This window comes from Cucurbita pepo, chromosome 9 (genome assembly GCF_057944985.1).
Source record: "Cucurbita pepo subsp. pepo isolate OVF chromosome 9, ASM5794498v1, whole genome shotgun sequence".
Lineage (NCBI taxonomy): Eukaryota > Viridiplantae > Streptophyta > Magnoliopsida > Cucurbitales > Cucurbitaceae > Cucurbita > Cucurbita pepo.
In genome coordinates, this window is record NC_141806.1 from 13322710 (window position 1) to 13341656 (window position 18947).

An 18947-nucleotide genomic window follows, 5' to 3' on the forward strand; every position below is an offset into this window, starting at 1 on the left:
AACCAACAATTAAATTAATAATTTGAAGAACAGACAACTTTATATTTTGTGTAGATAAAAAACCAATTAAAATAATAAATAAATTAATAAAATAAACGAGCCGCGGTTTCGAACCTGACGACATACTTAAAATAAAATTATTATTAATAATAAATAAAATTATGCTTTCGAGTTTTTAATAATAATTTAAAAAAAAAAACTAAAAACTCATTAAAAAAATATCACAGAGATAGAGACGTCCACGAACAGAGATAGAAATGGAATGTCATCTCGTAAAATTGTCCATTTTATTTTGGGTGAAATTCATAGAGATCGAGTTCCAAGAGGAAAATGTTTCCCATCTTCTATGTATCTTAGCGTACTTACTGACACATCGTTTAATGTCTGACTCTGATATTAACTGTACCAGCTTAAGCCTACCGAGAGAATCTAACCCTACTCCAACTAGTGTTGTTTCAAGCCCACCGCTAGCAGATATTGTCTAATTTGGCCTGTTACGTATCACCGTCTGTCTCACGATTTAAAACGCGTTTGTTAGGGAGAGGTTTTCACACTCTTATAAGGAATGTTTTGTTCTCCTCTCTAACCGAAGTGGGATCTCACAATATTGCTAGCGGTGGACTTGAGTCGTTACAAATGGTATTAGAGTTAAACATCAAGTAGTGTGCTAGTGAAGACGCTGAGTGTCACGGTCCTACATTTACTGTTCTCATCAGTCGCATCATGGCACTCGTCTAGGCCCTCACGTGACCGGATGGTGCCACTTGAGGGTTGCTGCTTCTTTTATCGCAACGTGAGGGTCATAACCTACTATCTTCATAGTTAGGTTGTGACATTGAGCCTCCAAGGGGGGTAGATTATGAAATCCCACATCAGTTACATAGTAGAACAAAACATTCCTTATAAGGGTGTGGAAACCTCTCTCTAGCAGACACATTTTAAAACCGTGAGGCTGACGACGATATGTAACTAGTCAAAGTGGACAATGCTATTAAAAATGGTATAAGAGTCAGACACTGAACGGTGTACTAGTGAAGACGTCGAGTGTCAGAATTGCACTTTTGATGGCAGCGGACTTGCGATTGTGTAGCACTCACTTTCCAACGACAAGTGAGCTAAGCCAATTCGTTATTGCGTCGTCTACGACCAAGCGACGTATGCTCGAGCCTCTGGCCTCGATTTTAGAAAACGAGGGCAGAGAAAGATTTTTGAAAGAGACGTTATATAAACAAGTAAGAGAGAAATAACAACGGCTCACAGTATATAACTTTGGGTAGGGAGAAGTTGACAGCTAGTCGTATCCCCCTATAGTACATTCTGAGGCATTTCATGTCTGACAGGCCTAGACATGATATTTCTGAAACGTCATACTTCCTAAAAATACAAAAGTAAAATACTAGAATATGAAAATACATAAAGGGTTTGGCTTCTCATGGGCATGCGGACATGGACAACAAGCCTTGGACGAGCATGACCGTGACACTGGGCACCCAAGGGGATTGGATTGTGAGATCCCACATTGTCGGAGAGGGGAACGAAACATTCCTTATAAGGTGATGGAAACCTCTCCCTAGCAGACGCGTTTAAAATTGTGAGGCTAACGACGATACATAACAGATCAAACTAGACAATATCCGTTAGTGGTGGACTTTAGTTGTTACGCAACTTTAATTGAATCGATAAAATGTCAAATATGAACGGATTTTTGTAGCTAAAAAAATTGAAAAGAATTAAGATGATAATGAAAACAAGTTTATAGTTTGAAAAATGGTGTTAATTGTAAAATCAAAGGCACAAAGCGCGGAGTAAGAGAGCAATAGCGTCGTGAATGAGACGGCAGATGGGGCATTAAGTATTGTTATTAGTAAGGAGGGTGCGCCGATGGAATGCAAAACCAAACGCGAATGGCACACGGCGCGCGCCACACTGTCAAACCGCGGCACCCTGCGTGGGTGGATGTTGGTTTGTTTGGCTGTTTCTTGGTCAACAATTTGGAGTTTTTAGGCTCCCACATCATTTCCAAATCTACACCACATTAAATAGACTTGACATGTACTTCAAGTTATTTACCAAGTCCACTTTTCTTTTTCTTCGTATTTTAGTGATGCTTTCGCGTCTACGTGAATTGGGTTAGAGAGAAATCTTATGAACGAGTCTGAAATTTTATATTGGTTGAGTTGGTGACTCGAACAACCTAATTAGAGTTCACAACCCAACCTGGTCGAGTAACCTAATTAGAGTTCACAACCCAACCTGGTCGAGTTGGGTTGGGTTGGGTTCACAACTCAATCTTCATATTAATCTTAAAACTCTGGTAAGATTGAATTGTAACCCTATTTTTAGGTTGGTTGACCCAACCATAAGAATATACTCAATTTTTTTTATTTTATTATAACGATGGTTTCCAGTGTATATGAGTTGGGTTAGATAAATTTTTTGAACCAACAGAAATTTTAGATTGGTTGAGTTGGTGACTCAAGCAATTTAAATAAAGTTCACAACCCAATTCAACCGAACCCAACCCAGTTAGTTAAACTGGGTTGGATTCACAACCCAATCTTTGTATTAATCTTGGATCCAGTTGTAACCCTATTTTTAAGTTAGTGGAATTGACCCAACCATAAAAAGATGGTTTCCTGAGTATATGAGTTGGGTTAGGTAAATCTTTTGAATCAACTTGAAATTTTAGATTGGTTAAATGGTGATTCGAGCAACCCAAATAGAGTTCACAACCCTAAAATATAAGTCACAACGCATCACTAATATTTGTTGCAAAGGTCCAATATTCTTAATTTTCATAATAATCTTAAAAATTGTTTTAATTATAAACCATGGTAAGAGTTTTTTTAGTCAAGAAAGTTTATAATTTTTTTTTTTTTGTTAAATCTAATAGTAAGGTTTTTACAAAATTAAAATTTACTAAATTGTAAAAAATAAAATTTTAAAAATTAAAAATAATATTATTCTATTTTATTTTTTTAGAACATTACAAATTCTAATTAAATTTGTATTTTAAAAATTATCCCAATTTTATAAATACTTAACAATTAATGAAGCCACAAAATTCCACAACTGAAAATTGACCATTCAATTTGGTTTCCTTTACAAAAAATAAAAATAAAAAGACAAAAATAAAATAAAATGAACGATTCAAACACAAATTTTCAATAATATTTGTCATATTCCTCGTTGACTGACAATTTTCAATAAAATAATATTATTAATTATTCACAAAATTAATTTTAAATCCGCAGTTGTGATTGGTAGATTTTAGGGTTTTCGTTAAAATAAAAACATATTATTATTATTATTATTATTATAATATTGAGTCTAGCTTTGGAAAGTAGGCACGTGCCACTTCTTTATTTCTTTTATCCCATTATTTTATTTTCAAAAATTAATTCATTTTTAATATTATTTTAACTAAATAAAAAAGTAATAATAATTTATGTAATATTCCACGTCAGTTCGAAAGGGAAACGAAACAAACAGCACATATAGGACCATATATGTTAACAGTGGATTTGGACGGTTACAAATAGTATCGGAATTATATATCGGAAAGCAAATCCCACATGAGTTGGAGACGGAAACGAAACATTCTTTATAAAGGTGTGAAAACCATTTTTTTCAACTAACCTACCCTCCTTGGTTTGTCGAGACCAACAAAGAATGTATAGAATTTACATAATTAACCCTCGAAGATATATTATTGACATACATTTTTTTTATTGAAATAAAATATTAGCAATTTATTTATAAAGTTATTTTAAAATTTTAATGATTTTTTAAAAGATAAAATATAAAATTAAAATTTATTAATTTTGCTTAATTATTATTAATATATATTTATAAGATGGGTCAAAATTGGGGGGAAAGAGGGACATTAGACCATGAAAAGTGTCAGACCCGACCCCACCGGTCGGTTTGGACAATAATCGACCGGACCAAACCGCACGTATGCGAACGAACCGGCCTAAAAAATTCCAAGGTTGAAAGTCATCGGTCCACGCCAATCATGCTCAAATTGTAATTTATAATCAATAAAAAATTAGAAAAATAAATTTAAAAAAATATTGGGATAATTCACCGAATTTAATTAATTAATTAATTAATTAAAAAATTAAAATATCTTTTAACAGTTGTTATTTTAGTCGTCAGGCAAACAAGCCGGCTACTGTTTGGAGAATTTAAGTCGGAGTGGGGCCCACACACACACAGACATTTTCTATTTGTTCCAACAAATTAAATAAATAAATAAATAAGGAGAAAAAAGGATTTTGTGTTTCACATTTCCATTGAAATTTTGTTAACAATTCTCTCATAAATTCTTGACGTTCCGTTGTTCATTTCAATTTTTCTTTGAAACCCTTTTTTTTTTCTCCTGTTTTTTTTTTGAGGGTTTGAATCTTGTTTGGGGTAGAGAGGTTGATTGACGGAATTTGTGAAGAATGGCGACGACGACCACCAGTATTGGCGGCGATGGCGGCGGCGGTGGTGGTGGTGGTGGCGGTGGTGAAGATAGAGTTATGGCTACGGCTCAGCAGATACTGAAGAGTCTCAACACTCCTAAGGAGGTTCGAGACGACATGCTTTTGATCTTCTCTAGCTTCGATAATCGTCTATCTAATATCACCAGTTTGGTCAACAGTGGAGATTCGAAGAGGGAGGGGGATCGATTTGAAGCTGCTGAGAAAGTGATTCTTCGTTGGGATTCCGGTCAGGGAGCTTCTCGGAACTCCCTGTTTTGGGAGGACGCGCCGGATGAGGCAGTGGAGTACTTATCGGCGGTGGATGATATTCTTCACTGGATGGACGAGTTGTCAATTCAGTCTGATTCGGCTAAGATCGTCGAGCGTGCTGAGAACGCGATCCAGATCGCTATGTCGCGGCTTGAGGATGAGTTTCGTCATATGTTGATTCGGAACACCGTTCCGCTCGATGCGGAGCATCTCCACGGTTCAATTCGTAGGGTTTCCCTCTCTTTTGCTTCACACGAAGGCGAAAATTCCGATGAGTTCGAATCCTTTGCCGATGTTGACCGTGGTTCGGGGATTTTCCATGAGCGTGGTGTTAGTTTGGGGGACGATTTTCGCGTCGATTTGATCAATCCTGACGCCGTCGATGATCTGAAGGAGATCGTGGACCGAATGATTCGATCTGGATACGAAAGAGAGTGTCTGAATGTGTATATTAGCGTCCGCCGCGATGCTTTAGATGAGTGCTTGGTTGTTCTTGGAGTTGAGAAGCTTGGAATTGAGGATATCCAGAAGATTGACTGGAAATCTTTGGATGAGAAGATGAAGAAATGGATCCAAGCTGTTAAGGTCAGTGTTCGAGTTCTTTTGACCGGCGAGAAACGACTCTGTGATTATATCTTTAGTGGTTCCGATGACTCTGAGGAAGCTTGTTTCAATGAGATTGCCAAAGGGTGCGTCAGGAAATTACTCAATTTTGCAGAGGCCATTGCTATAGGGGAAAGATCAGTCGAGAAGGTATTTCGAATTCTCGATATGTATGAAGCTCTGGCATACGTTCTACCAGACTTGCAGGCTATGGTTCCCGATGAATTCGTGATCGACGAGGCGAAGGGAGTGCTTTCTAGGCTGGGAGAGGCTGCTAAAGGTACATTTTGTGAATTTGAGAATGCTGTTCGTAGTGAGACTTCTAAGAAAACGATGCTAAATGCTGAGATTCATCCGCTCGCTCGTTACGTCATGAATTACTTAAGATTGCTTGTTGTTTATAGCAACACTCTGGATGAACTTTTAGAAGGCGATGACGACGAGGATTCGCGTCGTATAGGGGATGATGGTGGTTTGAATTTAGAGCTAGAAACCATGTCTCCGTTAGCTCGTCGATTGTTTTCATTGATAGCGTCATTGGAGAGCAATCTTGAGAGGAAATCCAAACTTTATGCGGACGATTCGTTGCAATATATATTTCTCATGAACAATATACAATATATAGTGCAGAAAGTGAAAGATTCTGAGCTTGGGAAGCTCTTGGGTGACCGTTGGGTCCGTAAGCGTCGAGGCCAGGTTCGGGTATATGCAACGAGCTATCTAAGGGCTTCGTGGGGCAGATTGTTATCTTTCTTGAAGGAAGAAGGGACTGGTGGGAGCTCTAATAGTGCACTGAAACTAGCTGCTTTAAAGGAAAAATTCAAAAATTTCAATGCTGGCTTTGAGGAACTCTATAGAGTTCAGACAGGTTGGAAGGTAGCAGATCCTCAACTACGAGAAGAGCTTCGAATTTCGATATCGGCAAAGGCGTTACCTGCATATCGTGCCTTCGTGGGAAGGCATGGAAGTCAGATAGAGAACACGAGACATGCCGGGAGGTATATAAAGTACAGTTCGGACGACTTGGAGAACTATTTATTGGATTTGTTTGAAGGATCAGCTTGTGTTCTAAATCACTTACGAAGAAAAAGTAGTTCATAGAAGAGATACTGAGGCGAATCTGCTGTCAGGTATGACCCATTGAAGTGGTTTCCTGATATTTTGTGTTGTTCATGGTGTTAATACAATAGGGTCAGAAAGACTTGTGTACATGTTTTATAGGCTAAAACTTATGTATGTCTGTATCGTAGCCATACCATGTTCTTTAAGATCAAAATCAAACTATCATTTGAATGATATGCTTGAAAATTTTTAACATCCCTCGTAGGGTATTGCAGCAGGAGATAGCTATGATCTGCTTGGTTGAATTTTTAGTGCTTCTATGAGTAACTCTGAGGTTTGTCCGACAGTGCTTTTACTCTTTGTTGATCTTAAATGATGCTTTTAGTAATCAAGTGTGAGGGCGGATTGTAGCATCCCGCCCCCCGTGCACGCACGCTCACACACACAAGTGCTTGATCTATAAGTGATTTGTTCTAATTCGTGCTAGTGTGTTCTTAGACACATGGAAGTATGTAACCGTCTAAGTCCACCGCTAGTAGATGTTGTCCTTTTTAGGCTTTCTCTAGGTTTTAAAACGCGTCTACTAGGGAGAGGTTTCCACACCCTTATAAGTAATGCTTCGTTCCCCCCTCCAACCGATGTGAGATCTCACAATCCACCCCTTTGGGGACCAGCGTCCTTGCTGACACACTGCTCGGTGTCTGGTTCTAATACCATTTGTAACAACCTAAGCCCACCGCTAGCTGATATTGTCTTCTTTAGGCTTTCCTTTCCAAGCTTCCCCTCAAGGTTTTAAAACGCGTCTACTAGGGAGAGGTTTCCACACCTTTGCGGTTTTAAAACATGTTTACTAGGGAGAGGTTTCCACACCTTTGCGGTTTTAAAACATGTTTACTAGGGAGAGGTTTCCACACCTTTGCGGTTTTAAAACATGTTTACTAGGGAGAGGTTTTCACACCCTTATAAGTAATGTTTTGTTCTTCTCTCCCACCGATGTGAGATCTCACAATCCACCCCCTTGGGGACCAGCGTCCTCGCTGGCACATTGCTCGGTGTCTGGTTCTGATACCATTTGTAACAACCCAAGCCCACCGCTAGCTGATATTGCCCTCTTTAGGCTTTCCTTTCCAAGCTTCCCCTCAAGGTTTTAAAATGCGTCTGCTAGGGAGAGGTTTTCACACCCTTGCATCCAATGTTATTGTGAGATCCCACATTGATTGGAGAGGGGAACGAAACATTCCTTATATATAAGGGTGTGGAAACCTCTCCTAGCAGGACTCATTTTATAACTGTGAAGCTAACGGCGATACGTAACGGGCCAAAACAGACTATATCTTTTAGCGGTGGGCTTGATTGACCTGTTACAAAGTACCTATGTTACAAAACCGACAATATCTACTATAGTTTTGCATTGGTTAGTTGCAAGGAGAACAGTTTCCATCTGGTTTACTTAATTTAGCACTTAAAGTACTGATATTGTGGAGATTGAAACTTTAGGTTGATCATACTATTTCCTCTGTTGGTTGGCAGTTGTGGTTGCTTTATTTTATAGCATTGTACTCTCTAGTTGATAGAAACATCATATTCAGCAGCTTATCTGTCACGTGTACGGTAAGAAACGATGTCGATCCCGACGTTCTAGAATGTAAATTAGCTTGCTATGAAATGGTAGCTCTTGTTTTTTCTTCATTCTAAGGGAATTATGATGCCTTGTACGGCTATGAACATCCTGAATGTGCTTTGGCCTTCGCTTCCAAGACACCTTAATGTGCCTTCTAAGCCATCAACCACTTGAATCATGGCTTAATCAAAGCTTCATTTATCCAATCTTTGGTGCCTCCAAATTTTGCTAAATGTGAATATCCTATCTTTTTTTATTTTTTTTTGGCGTTGCATTTAAAGTTGCCTTAAAATCTCATAAATTTACGATCATACTTGTTAGGTTATAGAGTCTGCTGCTTATTTATAGCATAGTCAACGGTTTTTGTCATAAATAGTAAAAAACTGCAGTAAAAAGCTTTAGTAAAACTATATATGATAAATAGTTATACTTATATATATATATGATACAGTAAGCTAAACCATATATATATCTTTGAAAATGTACTCTCTGTATTTTTTGTATTCTCTCTTACGGTGCATACTTGGAGTCGTCAATACAAAACCTTTAGCCAATATTCTCCTTGCATTTTCTCTATCATGTTCTTTGTGTTCATTTAGATCGAGTATGTGTGTTATTGTGCGATCCTAACAATACTTTCGTTTTTATCATTTATGACACCCAATATCATGAGTAAAAGAAGTGTACATGAATGAACCGACACCACATTCGAAAAAAAGATTTAAAAGAATGAAAGTTACTATCTATACCAACGTGGCTCAATAACAGGAAAGAACTCTAAAGTAAAAATGTGCCTAGCTTGGACGGTAGTGATCTCCTAGTAATTCTAGGAAGCATGTGAGTGAAAACAAAATATCTTAAAAGAACCCGTGTTGGTTTGTGGCAGTAGTAGTCTTTTCTCTTGTAAGCGACAAAAAAGTAATCGGGTCGTGTCCATATCAAATTATGATCCAAATTCTTATTTATAATAATAATAATACTCATAATTACTCATTTTCTTTATTTGTTAAGTCTAATGTTTTATTCCAAATAGAGTAAAATAGTTAAGTGCCAACCAAAGCCTGTCATACCAAAGAGAATTGCTAATTTAGAAATATTTTTATTAGATTTAATTTAATTTAATTATAGAGATGAAATTAAAAATTGAAAAATATAACCTAAATAATTAAAATTTAGTAAATAATTATACACTATTTTGGGCTAAATAAAAAAAAATAAAAAAATAAAAACCCTAAATTTTAATCGTATTTCAAAAATATCCTTCTAACTTTTAATCGTGTTTCAAAAATATCTTTAAATTTTTAAAAATTTTATTAATAATTTTTAAATTTTTATAAAACTTTAAAAATATTTTTTACCGTAAAAATATTTATAAAATTTCAAAAGTAATATTTAAAAGTGTAGAGATAAATATATTTTTTTTATTTTTATAAAAATAAAGGATATTAATGTTATTTTTAAATTTTGATGGTTAAATTTTTTTTTTTTTTTTTAAATAAAAATATTATAAAGTTTTTTATTAATTGATGAGCGAAGTGTTGTTCTTCAACTTGTAGATTTGTGATGCTACAAAAATTTTCGTTAATTGGATTTGTGAAGACGATGGAGGAAATCGCAATCGAAGCAGTTTAATCTGAGAGAAGGGCGAGAAAAATGTCGAATCCTGCGGAGCAAATCCAAGAAGGAGCAGAGCCTAAACCATCTGATCTAAACCCTAGCGACCAGAGCGATCACTCTCAAGAATGGGAAGTCATGGCGCGAGCGTGGCTTTCCTCCTTCCCCGAGGCCAAAGCTGGGTCCATGGAAGAGGTTGAAGCTTGGATTGACTCTAACCATGCTTCTTTACCTGGAAACCTCAAATCAATGCCCCGCTCCGACCTTTGCCAGAGGCTCATTTCTATCCAGAATTTAATGAGACTTTCCGCTCAGGTTATCATCATTCACAATACTTTCTCTCTTGCATTATTATTGAAACATGCTGTTGTAGTTCTTTATGATCTGTCATGTCATTACATCACTGTTGGATGAAAGTCCCACATCGACTAATTTACAACATCGACTAATTTAGGGAATAGGGAATGATTATGGATTTATAATCAAAGAATACTCTCTCCATTGGTGTATGAGACATTTTGGGGACGCCCAAAGCAAAGGCATTAGAGCTTATACTCAAAGTGGACAATATCATACCACTGTGGAGAGTCGTGTTCATCTAACATGGTATCAGAGTCATGCCCTAAACTTAGCATGTCAATAGAATCTTCAAATGTCGAACAAAAGACTCCAACAGAAAAAGGAGTCAAGACTCCTCGAAGGGAAGATAAAAAATGACTAAGACTCCAAAAGAAAAGGAGTTGAGCGTCGATTAAGGAGAGACGTACTTTGTTCGAGGGGAGGTGTTGGATGAAAGTCCCACATCGGCTAATTTAGAGAATGAACATGAGTTTATAATCAAGTAATACTCTCTCCATTGTTACGAGGCCTTTTGGGGAAGCCCAAAGCCAAAGCAAATCCATGAAAGCTTATGCTCAAAGTGGATAATATCATATCATTGTGGAGAGTCGTGTTCATCTAACAATTAGAACTTGGGATCTTTATAGCCTAGAATTCTTTTAGAAAGAGCTTTTAGAGCCTTAGAGGAAGATTGGCAACCTGTGTCTTTACATAATACTCTTCAGTGTTCAAATTGCTATTCAGGCTTCATTGGCTTGATATTTGTCACAAAGGGGTCTTAGGATTTCTCCTGTTATGGATAAATAATCCTCAATCATGTTAAATCCAAACATTTCAGAAAAAACCTCGTAAACTATGAGAACCGCTCACCCCTTCACATTGGAAAGGACTTATGCTACCCTACCCCAAGCTGTGGTGGGGCGCCCATCAACATGGCGGGGAAGCCTAGTGGAACGATTATCCCATACTTGGCTAGGCTCATTCCATTGAGGCTTGATGATCTTTGCATCTTCCTGATTCAGGTTATTGATTTTTTGAGTTAACAACATATGGGTAGATAATTCAAACCTTTGAGCTCTTGGTTGAGAGTATATTGACTTAATCCGTTCGAGTTATGTTTCGGTTTGAAATTCAGTGAATGATTAAGTAAAATGTAGTGTCTTTCCCCTCTTGTCCTCCCATTTAGCCATTCAATCTGTTGTGGTGCATTTTTTTTTTTCTTTTTCTTTTTTTGTTATGAAAACTATGGTTTGAAATGTCTCCTTCCAATCAAATTATGTTTCATGACAGGGAAAGGAAGAGATTCAGGGTGATCAGGTTGATCGAGCTGATCGGGCTGATCAGGGTGACCAGGGCGACCTTCCACACGCTCGATTTCAACGGACCGACCAGTGGATACCAGTTTATTCTTGGTTAGAATCTCTACAACAAGATGAGGTTGTCAAGTCAAAGGAAATATCTGATTGGTTAACTGAAAATCCTTCCATCAGAGATCAGTTGTGTTCTAGACATTCTCGATATCATTTAATGCACTACATCAAAAAATGTCATTTGAAGATATTGAAAAGAAAGGAAAAGAAAAAGGTATCTAAGTGAGTTTCTTCTGTCTTATGAACTGATTGAATCGGCTAAGTACTGCCCAATTTCCATGTCTCCTTGGTAAATGATTCTACTGATGATCTTGGCCTGTGTTCTTAAGTTCTTCAATGAATAGTTTGTGAAGAAATCTCATATGTAAACTGATGAATTTGAGGCTTGTGGGTTTATTTTGTAACGAAATTTTATTGTTTCTTGGGCAGGGTTCTCAGCTGCCTGAAAAATCTCCTCAAAAGTCTCCTCTAAAAGTGCACAAGGATGTTGTGATGAAACCAGCATTGCCTCCACGTAAACTTTTCCAGCACTCTATATTTTTCTTAAATCCCAACGATTATGCTTGAAGATATCTTGTCCCACTCACCCTTCTTACAAATTTACTTATTGGAATGACCAGACCCACCGCTAGCACATATTGTTCTCTTTGGGCTTTCCTTTTTGGACTTTTCCTCGCGGCTTTAAAACGCGTCTGCTAGGGGAAGGTTTTCACACCTTATAAAGGGTCTTTTGTTCTCCTCCCCAACCAACGTGGGACATCATAGTTATATTCAGAATCAGTTTCTGGAGACAATGGTCCTTAAACCACACGACTCCGAGCATGAATTTTACTTCTTTATTGCAGGCGATTCATTTAGCGATCTACCGAAAGACAGCGACGTATATTTGGCAAAACGAAAGGAAGCGTTTCGAAAATACGAAATGTAAGCTTACAATCCGACGTTTTTGCATTTTTTTTTTTTTTTGTTAAATCACTCCTTGGTTTCAAAGAAAATGGGTTGATTTGATCATAAACTTGGGTGAATCTTTTCAGATTAGTGGAGTTGGAGAAGTTGCTTTCCACCAACCTTTGCAAGTCTGAAGGAGTCAAATAATTGGAGAAACTTTGGGAACTGCCATCACACTGCTCTGCTGCGTATGGAACATAGGACCAAGTTGTAAGCCATTGCAGGTTTTTTTTTTACCTTGTTCACTGCTGAATCTTGTGGCCCCATTGCTCTGTTTTCCTTCTTGGTGGCTAATCTATTAGATATTTAAGTCATACCGTGTAACATGTTGATATCGATTCGATCATGTATGGGCATACCGACTAGTTTTAGATAGTTCTGGAGAATACTTTTTTTTTTGCTACGATATTTGTCGGTTTGCGTTTTGTAGAACGAGGAATACATACCAAATTGTAAATTTGGTTCCGGTCCGTGTTTATAAAGTTAGAATTTTATTCTTATAGTTTGATGAGATCCCATCTGTACCAAATTGTAAATTGTAAATTTGCTTTATGATTTGATAAAATCTTCGGATCAGACCAGGATGAATTGGATTGGTCTGACCTCTCGCTTGGATGTCAGACTCCTGCTGCCGACAGATATCCCATGCCACCTTTTGTGAACAGGTCTGAAAATGAATGAATTGTGGTATAGCGCCGAATGAAGCCTATTCCCGACTCGAAATCTATCGAGGGTTTGTTGGGAGAGAAAATAGGTGAATAGGATTTTAGCAAACCATAGGACTAATTCTAAACGTAGTAGAAACTAAAATGGAACTTGTAGGAACCAAAATATATTTGTAAAGTTGAAGTCAACAACCTTATCATTTTAACATTATTTTGTAAGGTATTTATAAATTTGAATGCGAAAAGAATAAATAATAGATACAAATAATCAAATCTAACATGATTTAGAGAGAACGTATTAGAAATATATTATTAAAAAAAAAAAGTATTTATAAATGTAACAAAAATAATAATACCAAGTACATCAATTAATATTATTAATATAGATAATTACCAAGAATTAGACATTTTGTAAAAACAAATACAAATTGAAATTATAACTTGTGCATATAGTAAAGATTATATATATATTCATCCAAAGTAAAACCAATATCAGGTACGAAATCTCCTGTAACAGATTTTTTAAATAATACAAAAACTAACATTGTTATCACTACAATAAGACAAGATCTCTTAAGCAGATTGGAGGTCAAGGCTGCAACACCTGCCTGGCCGACAAATCCTCAACCTGAGATAAAAGTACCAATCTTACAGTTCAAAAAATAAAATTGAGATTGAAAGTGCCGTTTAAATGGAATACAAGCTACTAGCTACTAACTAATACTTAGTATCATAAAGAAAAATACATAAAGAAAAATAGTCACGTTAAAGAGAAAATATACTACTAATCAAATCATAAATGAAAAAATATTAACAGATTACGAATATTTAAGATGTATTTCATAACTAATTATTATAATATATTATCCAAGTATTAATATCTTAATACACTTCTTCCTGAAAAAAAGAAAAAAAAATCTTTATCTTACCTTTTTTTTAAAAAAAAAAAAAAAGTAATTCTTCAAAAATAGTTTTTAAATTAATCTATTTTCTTTTCTTTTTTAGTGTTTGTTGTTAAGATTTAAAAGGAATACTTTTGATCATCTAAAGTAAACCCACTTTCAAAATATTAAATTGTTAGATATTCCAAGCACACTAGTACAGTGATATGCTCCGCTTTTCTAAGAGGAAATAATCAAAGCATATTACGAAGTGTGATCAACTCACCACAAGAAGCTTCGATTTGTTGTTCCATCCTCGTTGAAGAGTCATTTGGCTAAGCCTCAGTCCCAATACCTGCTTAGAAGAACATGTTGAGGATTACTGAGAGTGAATCCCACCTTGGTTAATTTAGTGGAAGAGCATGGTTTATAAGTAAAGAATACATCTCCATTGGTATGAGGCCTTTTGGGAAGACCAAACTCAAAGTAGACAATATCATACCATTGTGAAGAGTCGTGATTCCTAACCGAAAATAGTTTTTAAGGAAAAAACAAAAGTGGCTCAAGTTCATGCAGAATCTCAAACAGGATGCGAAATCAAGCAGATATTGAAGATCCAAAGCCAAAAACATATAATCAGAACATACTTTTCCCATGAACTCCAAAAGCTCATTGTTGGCTTCTCCACGCGCTGCAGGTGCAGCAACAGCAACACGTACATCATCAGCATTTACTCCTGTAGAAGGAAAATATACCTTTTTTTTTTGTGTGTGAGAGAGAGAAGTTTATAATCAAGAAAAATAATATAAAATGCATGTATTACATTCAAGATAAAAATGTATATCAGTTACTCACAGTATAAAATGACTGATCCTAGAGTTCACCAACCAAATTCATGTTAGATGAACACGACTCTCCACAATGGTATGATATTGTCCACTTTGAGCATAAGCTCTCATGGCTTTGCTTTGGGCTTCCCCAAAAGGCCTCACACCAATGGAGATAGTATTTCTCACTTATAAACCCATGATCATTCTCTAAATTAACCAATGTGGAACTCACTCCCAATAATCCTCAACAATCCTCCCCTCGAACAAAGTACACTATAAGCCTCCCTTAAGGCTTATGGAGCTTTCGAATAGCCTCCCCTTAATCGAGGCTCGACTCCTTTCTCTGCAGCCCTCGAACAAAGTACACCCTTTGTTTGACACTTTAGTCCCTTTTGACTACACCTTCGAGGCCCACAATTCTTTGTTCGATATTTGAGGATTCTATTGACATGGCTAAGTTTAGGGCATGTCACAATGTTTATCTTACACATTAATCCCCTAGATCATTAGGATTTGGTTCTTCATGAGATTGTTCTACATAAATGGACTAGACTACAGGATATTTGTCACAATGTTTAATATTATGAACAAGGCTTCATATACGGACCTCCCCAGTGAAATAACAACTAGTAAAAGTATGCCAATGAGCAGGTTTCAATAACAAAAATTGTTCCAGTCCTTCATCGATACTGTTATATAGTCATAGTTTGAAATAAAACTCTTGGAGTCTTACTCTTATCTTACGTACCAGAATTTGACCTCTCATTTTCTTCTTGTTACACAATAACAAATATAAATCATCAAAGGATTTATCTAATTACAATTATTTGAATCACAAACGCATGCTAAGATGTCAGATAAAGAGACTACATGCAATGATGTAGAACCTTTACATTCTGTCTATAACAAAATTATAGTTGAATTCAAGCTTACAAATAAAGACTACATGCATAAAGATATATCACAGCAATTATATCTTTCATACTTGTAATTGCTGAGCGTTGTGCTTGATCTTCAACTTCTATAGCCACTTGGACCAGTCCTCCTTCAAGTTGAGATATACAGGGTGGCACGGGAGCATCCTAATATAGATGTTTATTGAGTGAGAATTGATGTGGTTGTTTACAAATCACAATAAATATTGGAACATCTTTGTATAGAAAGTATCATACAGTAATATTATTGTTGTATGTGCATCGAGAAATAATAAGGTAAGAACTCATAAGACCTTTCATCATTTTCATTTCAGTGATTTTTACAATAATATAATAGAACGCTGTATTCTATCAAAATAATAAGATATTGCAACCCATTTGTTAAGAAGTCGTACTATATGCTATGTCCATCAGGAGTCAACTAAAGCTCAAGATACCAATAAACTGCACATAATCGATTCTTAAAATGGTAATAAAATATTCAAAATATTTTCTATCTGGCATAAAGAAAGATTATACATAATTCGATGAGTGTTGACCAGTCAACTCATGATCATTGTTATTCTGTAATTTTTTTTCCCCATTGCGAAGCATAACAGCAACATATTCGTTATTTCTTCACATTTGAGACATTTTTCAAGAAAGGAACTCAGAATTGTAAAGATTTATTGTGAAAAATAAAACTTCCATTGTTAAAACGAAAACAATAATGGATTGAAAGTCTCTTCCATTGTTAATATGAAGATGATTACGGTAAAAAACCAGCAATATGAGCAATGCATAATGGATAGTGGAAGCCCTTATTATAGTAGACCGGTATAATACCTGTGGATTGGTTTCAGCAGCAACTGTACTAAGTGAACCATCAACAACATAAATGAAAGAAGCAAATTCCAATTCTTCCTCGGAGCGATAACACACGAAGAGTCCACAACCTATACAGTTCATACGGTATTGCCTTTCAAGTTTCCCTTCACCCCTGAAAAATAATTATAAGCTACATATTACTTAGTTCAACAAGTATCCATATTTTCCCATCATTTAGACTCTATTTTGACTGAGATCAGCAATTTCCCCTAGATAGGTAAAGGCCACTGCCGAATGTGGTTGTCATTTTATATTTCAGGAAGACTTGGTGGATATTGTTCTGACTCATAGCTCTTACAGATGACTAGCATGTAAAAAGATGCATGCCTCAAACTCTCCTCTTTTCAAATTATGAATCTCATGTTTATTCTTTTTGTTTTACTTCGAGAAGACGGCATAGGAAACTTGGCCAGATCATCTTTCCACATGCAGATGCTACAGAGTACACCTAGATTTCCTGACTCATGATTTGCTTAACCAATTAAACAGAAAGACATTGCAATTTTACATCCATCATTCAGATAGAATGAGTATTTTCATCGGGCCTAGTTACACATATAGTTTTTAATGAGCAATGTCGGAGAACAAATCTGACCTTATGTTGAACCTAAATTTGTTAATATAGTCATGAACTTCAAATTGGTTACATCCCCTCAAAAATATCAGTTTTAGACCATCTAAAGAACAGACATACAATCAGGTGAGGGTGAGATCTTGCATGTAACTTGAATTTTGGACCATCTCTAACGCAAATTCATTCGCATCCTTCAACACATAAGTTTAACACACAAAGATTGATACACATGTAGAAAGATTAAAGTTACCTTTTTAATAGAACTTTTCCCGCCTCATTGATATTTAACCTTGCAAGATGCTTCTTCTTGTCCAACGCAAAAGCCTTGTCCGTCTTCCTTTTTGGCATTTTCTGCAACTGAGTATCTTATAGCATGTAGGATTAGTACGGTTAAATCCCACGCAAAATGCTTATTTCTTGGATTGATAGCTAGGAGAGAAAAATAAAGTAATCCTGGTCATTAGTTCATAAATTCTAATTCACAAAGAAGAAACCAAGTCTGCATGAATACAGCACAGAGTGCAGCCGAATTTCCTCATTCCAGCTTAATTTTGACAAAAACTACACTAGATTATATCCGTCTTTCAAATAGAACAAACATTTTCATCGAGTTGCACGCAGTCCAGATATTAAAAAACCTTCTAAATCATCTCAAGCTGTTAACTACACATTCAAGTAATTGATCTTTTCGTATTTGATTCTCGACAAGCTTTAAATGCACAAGAAACAGAAGCAGAAGTCCGGGAGAAAGAGTACCAGTGATTAAGACGTGCGATCCACAGTGCTTGCAATAGTAAACGAAGAGATCAGAATCTGGTCCATCTGGTGCGGCGTCTTCGCTGGAGTATGTATGCGTCGTTCTCTTCGGCATGACTTACTGGCTCTTCTTCTTCTTCTTCTTCCTCCTCCTCCTCCGCGCTTCTCCTTCACCGGTCCTTGAACAACAACCGCGCACCAGTGAAATCTCTCGTCGTTCTCAGGTGAGGCTGCGCGTGGTTGGACATTAACCGTTATATTTTTTCTAAAAACAAATTTTAAATTTTAATTCTTTTTTAATAATATCTATTTTATTTTTAAAATATTATTAATTTTTAAATTTTTTAATTAATACAGTTAAAAAATAAATAAAAATACTAAAACACCTCTAAAATTTTAAAAATAGTATTAACATATTTTATTTTTATAAAAAAAAAAAACTATAGCATAAATTATCTTGGAATTATTTAATATTACTTTTAAAAATTTGGATATTTTTTTAAAAAACATTAAATATAGTTTTTAAGTTAAAAATATTTTTTTAAGTTTTTTTTTTTATTATTATTAAGAGTGTTAATTAAAAAATATTACAGTGAAAACCTCTCTAAAATTTTAAAAATAGTATTAACATATTTTATTTTTATATAAAAAAAAACTATCTGCAAAAGTTATCTTGAAATTATTTAATATTATTTTTAAAAGTTTGGGTATTTTTTTTTAAAAAAGTAAATATAGTTTTTAAGTTAAAAAAAGTTTAACCATATCTTTTTAAGTTTTATTATTATTATTATTATTATTATTAATAATAAGAGTGTTAATTAATTTTTTTTGAAAATTCTTGACTACTAACCATTTTCATGAATTTAACTATTATATATTTTTTTAAATTTCAATATTAAAAAAAAGTCGAATTAAGATGAGTACACCCTTAGACAAGTTCTACCACTGAGCCGATAGTTGATCGTGACTCATTATGCTCAAAGTCTTGCCCATTTACCAGTTCTTCCGTGATTAATAATTTATCTGGACTTATCAAAATATTTTTTCTCATAAATTGTATTGAGGTAATAAAAGGTAAAATTACTAAAAACACCTCTAAAATTTATGTATTTTTTAAAAAATATCCATGCACTTGAAAAA

The 18947-nt window shown here is 35.4% G+C and overlaps 2 protein-coding genes and 1 pseudogene across 6 annotated transcripts; 2 read left to right on the forward strand and 1 right to left on the reverse strand.

Annotated features, from left to right (window-relative positions):
• The first annotated feature begins 4282 nt into the window (after positions 1-4282).
• On the forward strand, positions 4283-6662 carry LOC111802460 (exocyst complex component EXO70B1 pseudogene; annotated as a pseudogene). Of its 2 annotated transcripts, XR_015422539.1 has the most exons (2): positions 4488-4577; positions 4652-6662. The product of XR_015422539.1 is annotated as an exocyst complex component EXO70B1 pseudogene, transcript variant X2 (transcript). The 2 variants fall into 2 exon arrangements; XR_015422538.1 differs by having other exon boundaries at positions 4283-6662.
• A 2890-nt stretch (positions 6663-9552) lies between these two features.
• Positions 9553-12801, forward strand: LOC111802563 (ribonucleoside-diphosphate reductase subunit beta). The gene is made up of 5 exons (XM_023686974.2): positions 9553-9957; positions 11272-11565; positions 11781-11865; positions 12197-12275; positions 12386-12801. The coding sequence occupies exons 1-5, from the start codon at positions 9682-9684 to the stop codon at positions 12444-12446; spliced, it is 795 nt and encodes a 264-aa protein (XP_023542742.1). The 5' UTR covers positions 9553-9681; the 3' UTR covers positions 12447-12801.
• Positions 12802-13534: 733 nt separating this feature from the next.
• On the reverse strand, positions 13535-18055 carry LOC111802572 (UPF0235 protein At5g63440). Of its 3 annotated transcripts, none has more exons than XM_087126785.1 (7): positions 17808-18055; positions 17302-17402; positions 16436-16589; positions 15661-15757; positions 14493-14581; positions 14132-14200; positions 13535-13592 (listed from the first exon to the last, which is right to left on the reverse strand). In XM_087126785.1, exons 2-7 carry the CDS (start codon positions 17397-17399, stop codon positions 13554-13556), a joined length of 546 nt encoding a protein of 181 aa, XP_086982911.1. In that variant the 5' UTR covers positions 17400-17402; positions 17808-18055; the 3' UTR covers positions 13535-13553. The 3 variants fall into 3 exon arrangements, with proteins under 3 accessions (XP_086982911.1, XP_023542761.2, XP_023542759.2); XM_023686993.2 differs by having other exon boundaries at positions 17302-17408; XM_023686991.2 differs by having other exon boundaries at positions 17302-17416.
• Positions 18056-18947: the final 892 nt, after the last annotated feature.

Coding starts and splice junctions, on each gene's coding strand:
- LOC111802563 (XM_023686974.2), top strand. CDS start 9,682: ATGTCGAATCCTGCGGAGCAAATCCAAGAAGGAGCAGAGCCTAAACCA. Junction 9,958..11,271: donor TAATGAGACTTTCCGCTCAG/GTTATCATCATT, acceptor GTTTCATGACAG/GGAAAGGAAGAGATTCAGGG. Junction 12,276..12,385: donor GCGTTTCGAAAATACGAAAT/GTAAGCTTACAA, acceptor GAATCTTTTCAG/ATTAGTGGAGTTGGAGAAGT.
- LOC111802572 (XM_023686991.2), bottom strand. CDS start 17,922: ATGCCGAAGAGAACGACGCATACATACTCCAGCGAAGACGCCGCACCA. Junction 17,417..17,807: donor ATCGCACGTCTTAATCACTG/GTACTCTTTCTC, acceptor ACATGCTATAAG/ATACTCAGTTGCAGAAAATG. Junction 14,582..15,660: donor ACAACGCTCAGCAATTACAA/GTATGAAAGATA, acceptor TTCCTTCTACAG/GAGTAAATGCTGATGATGTA.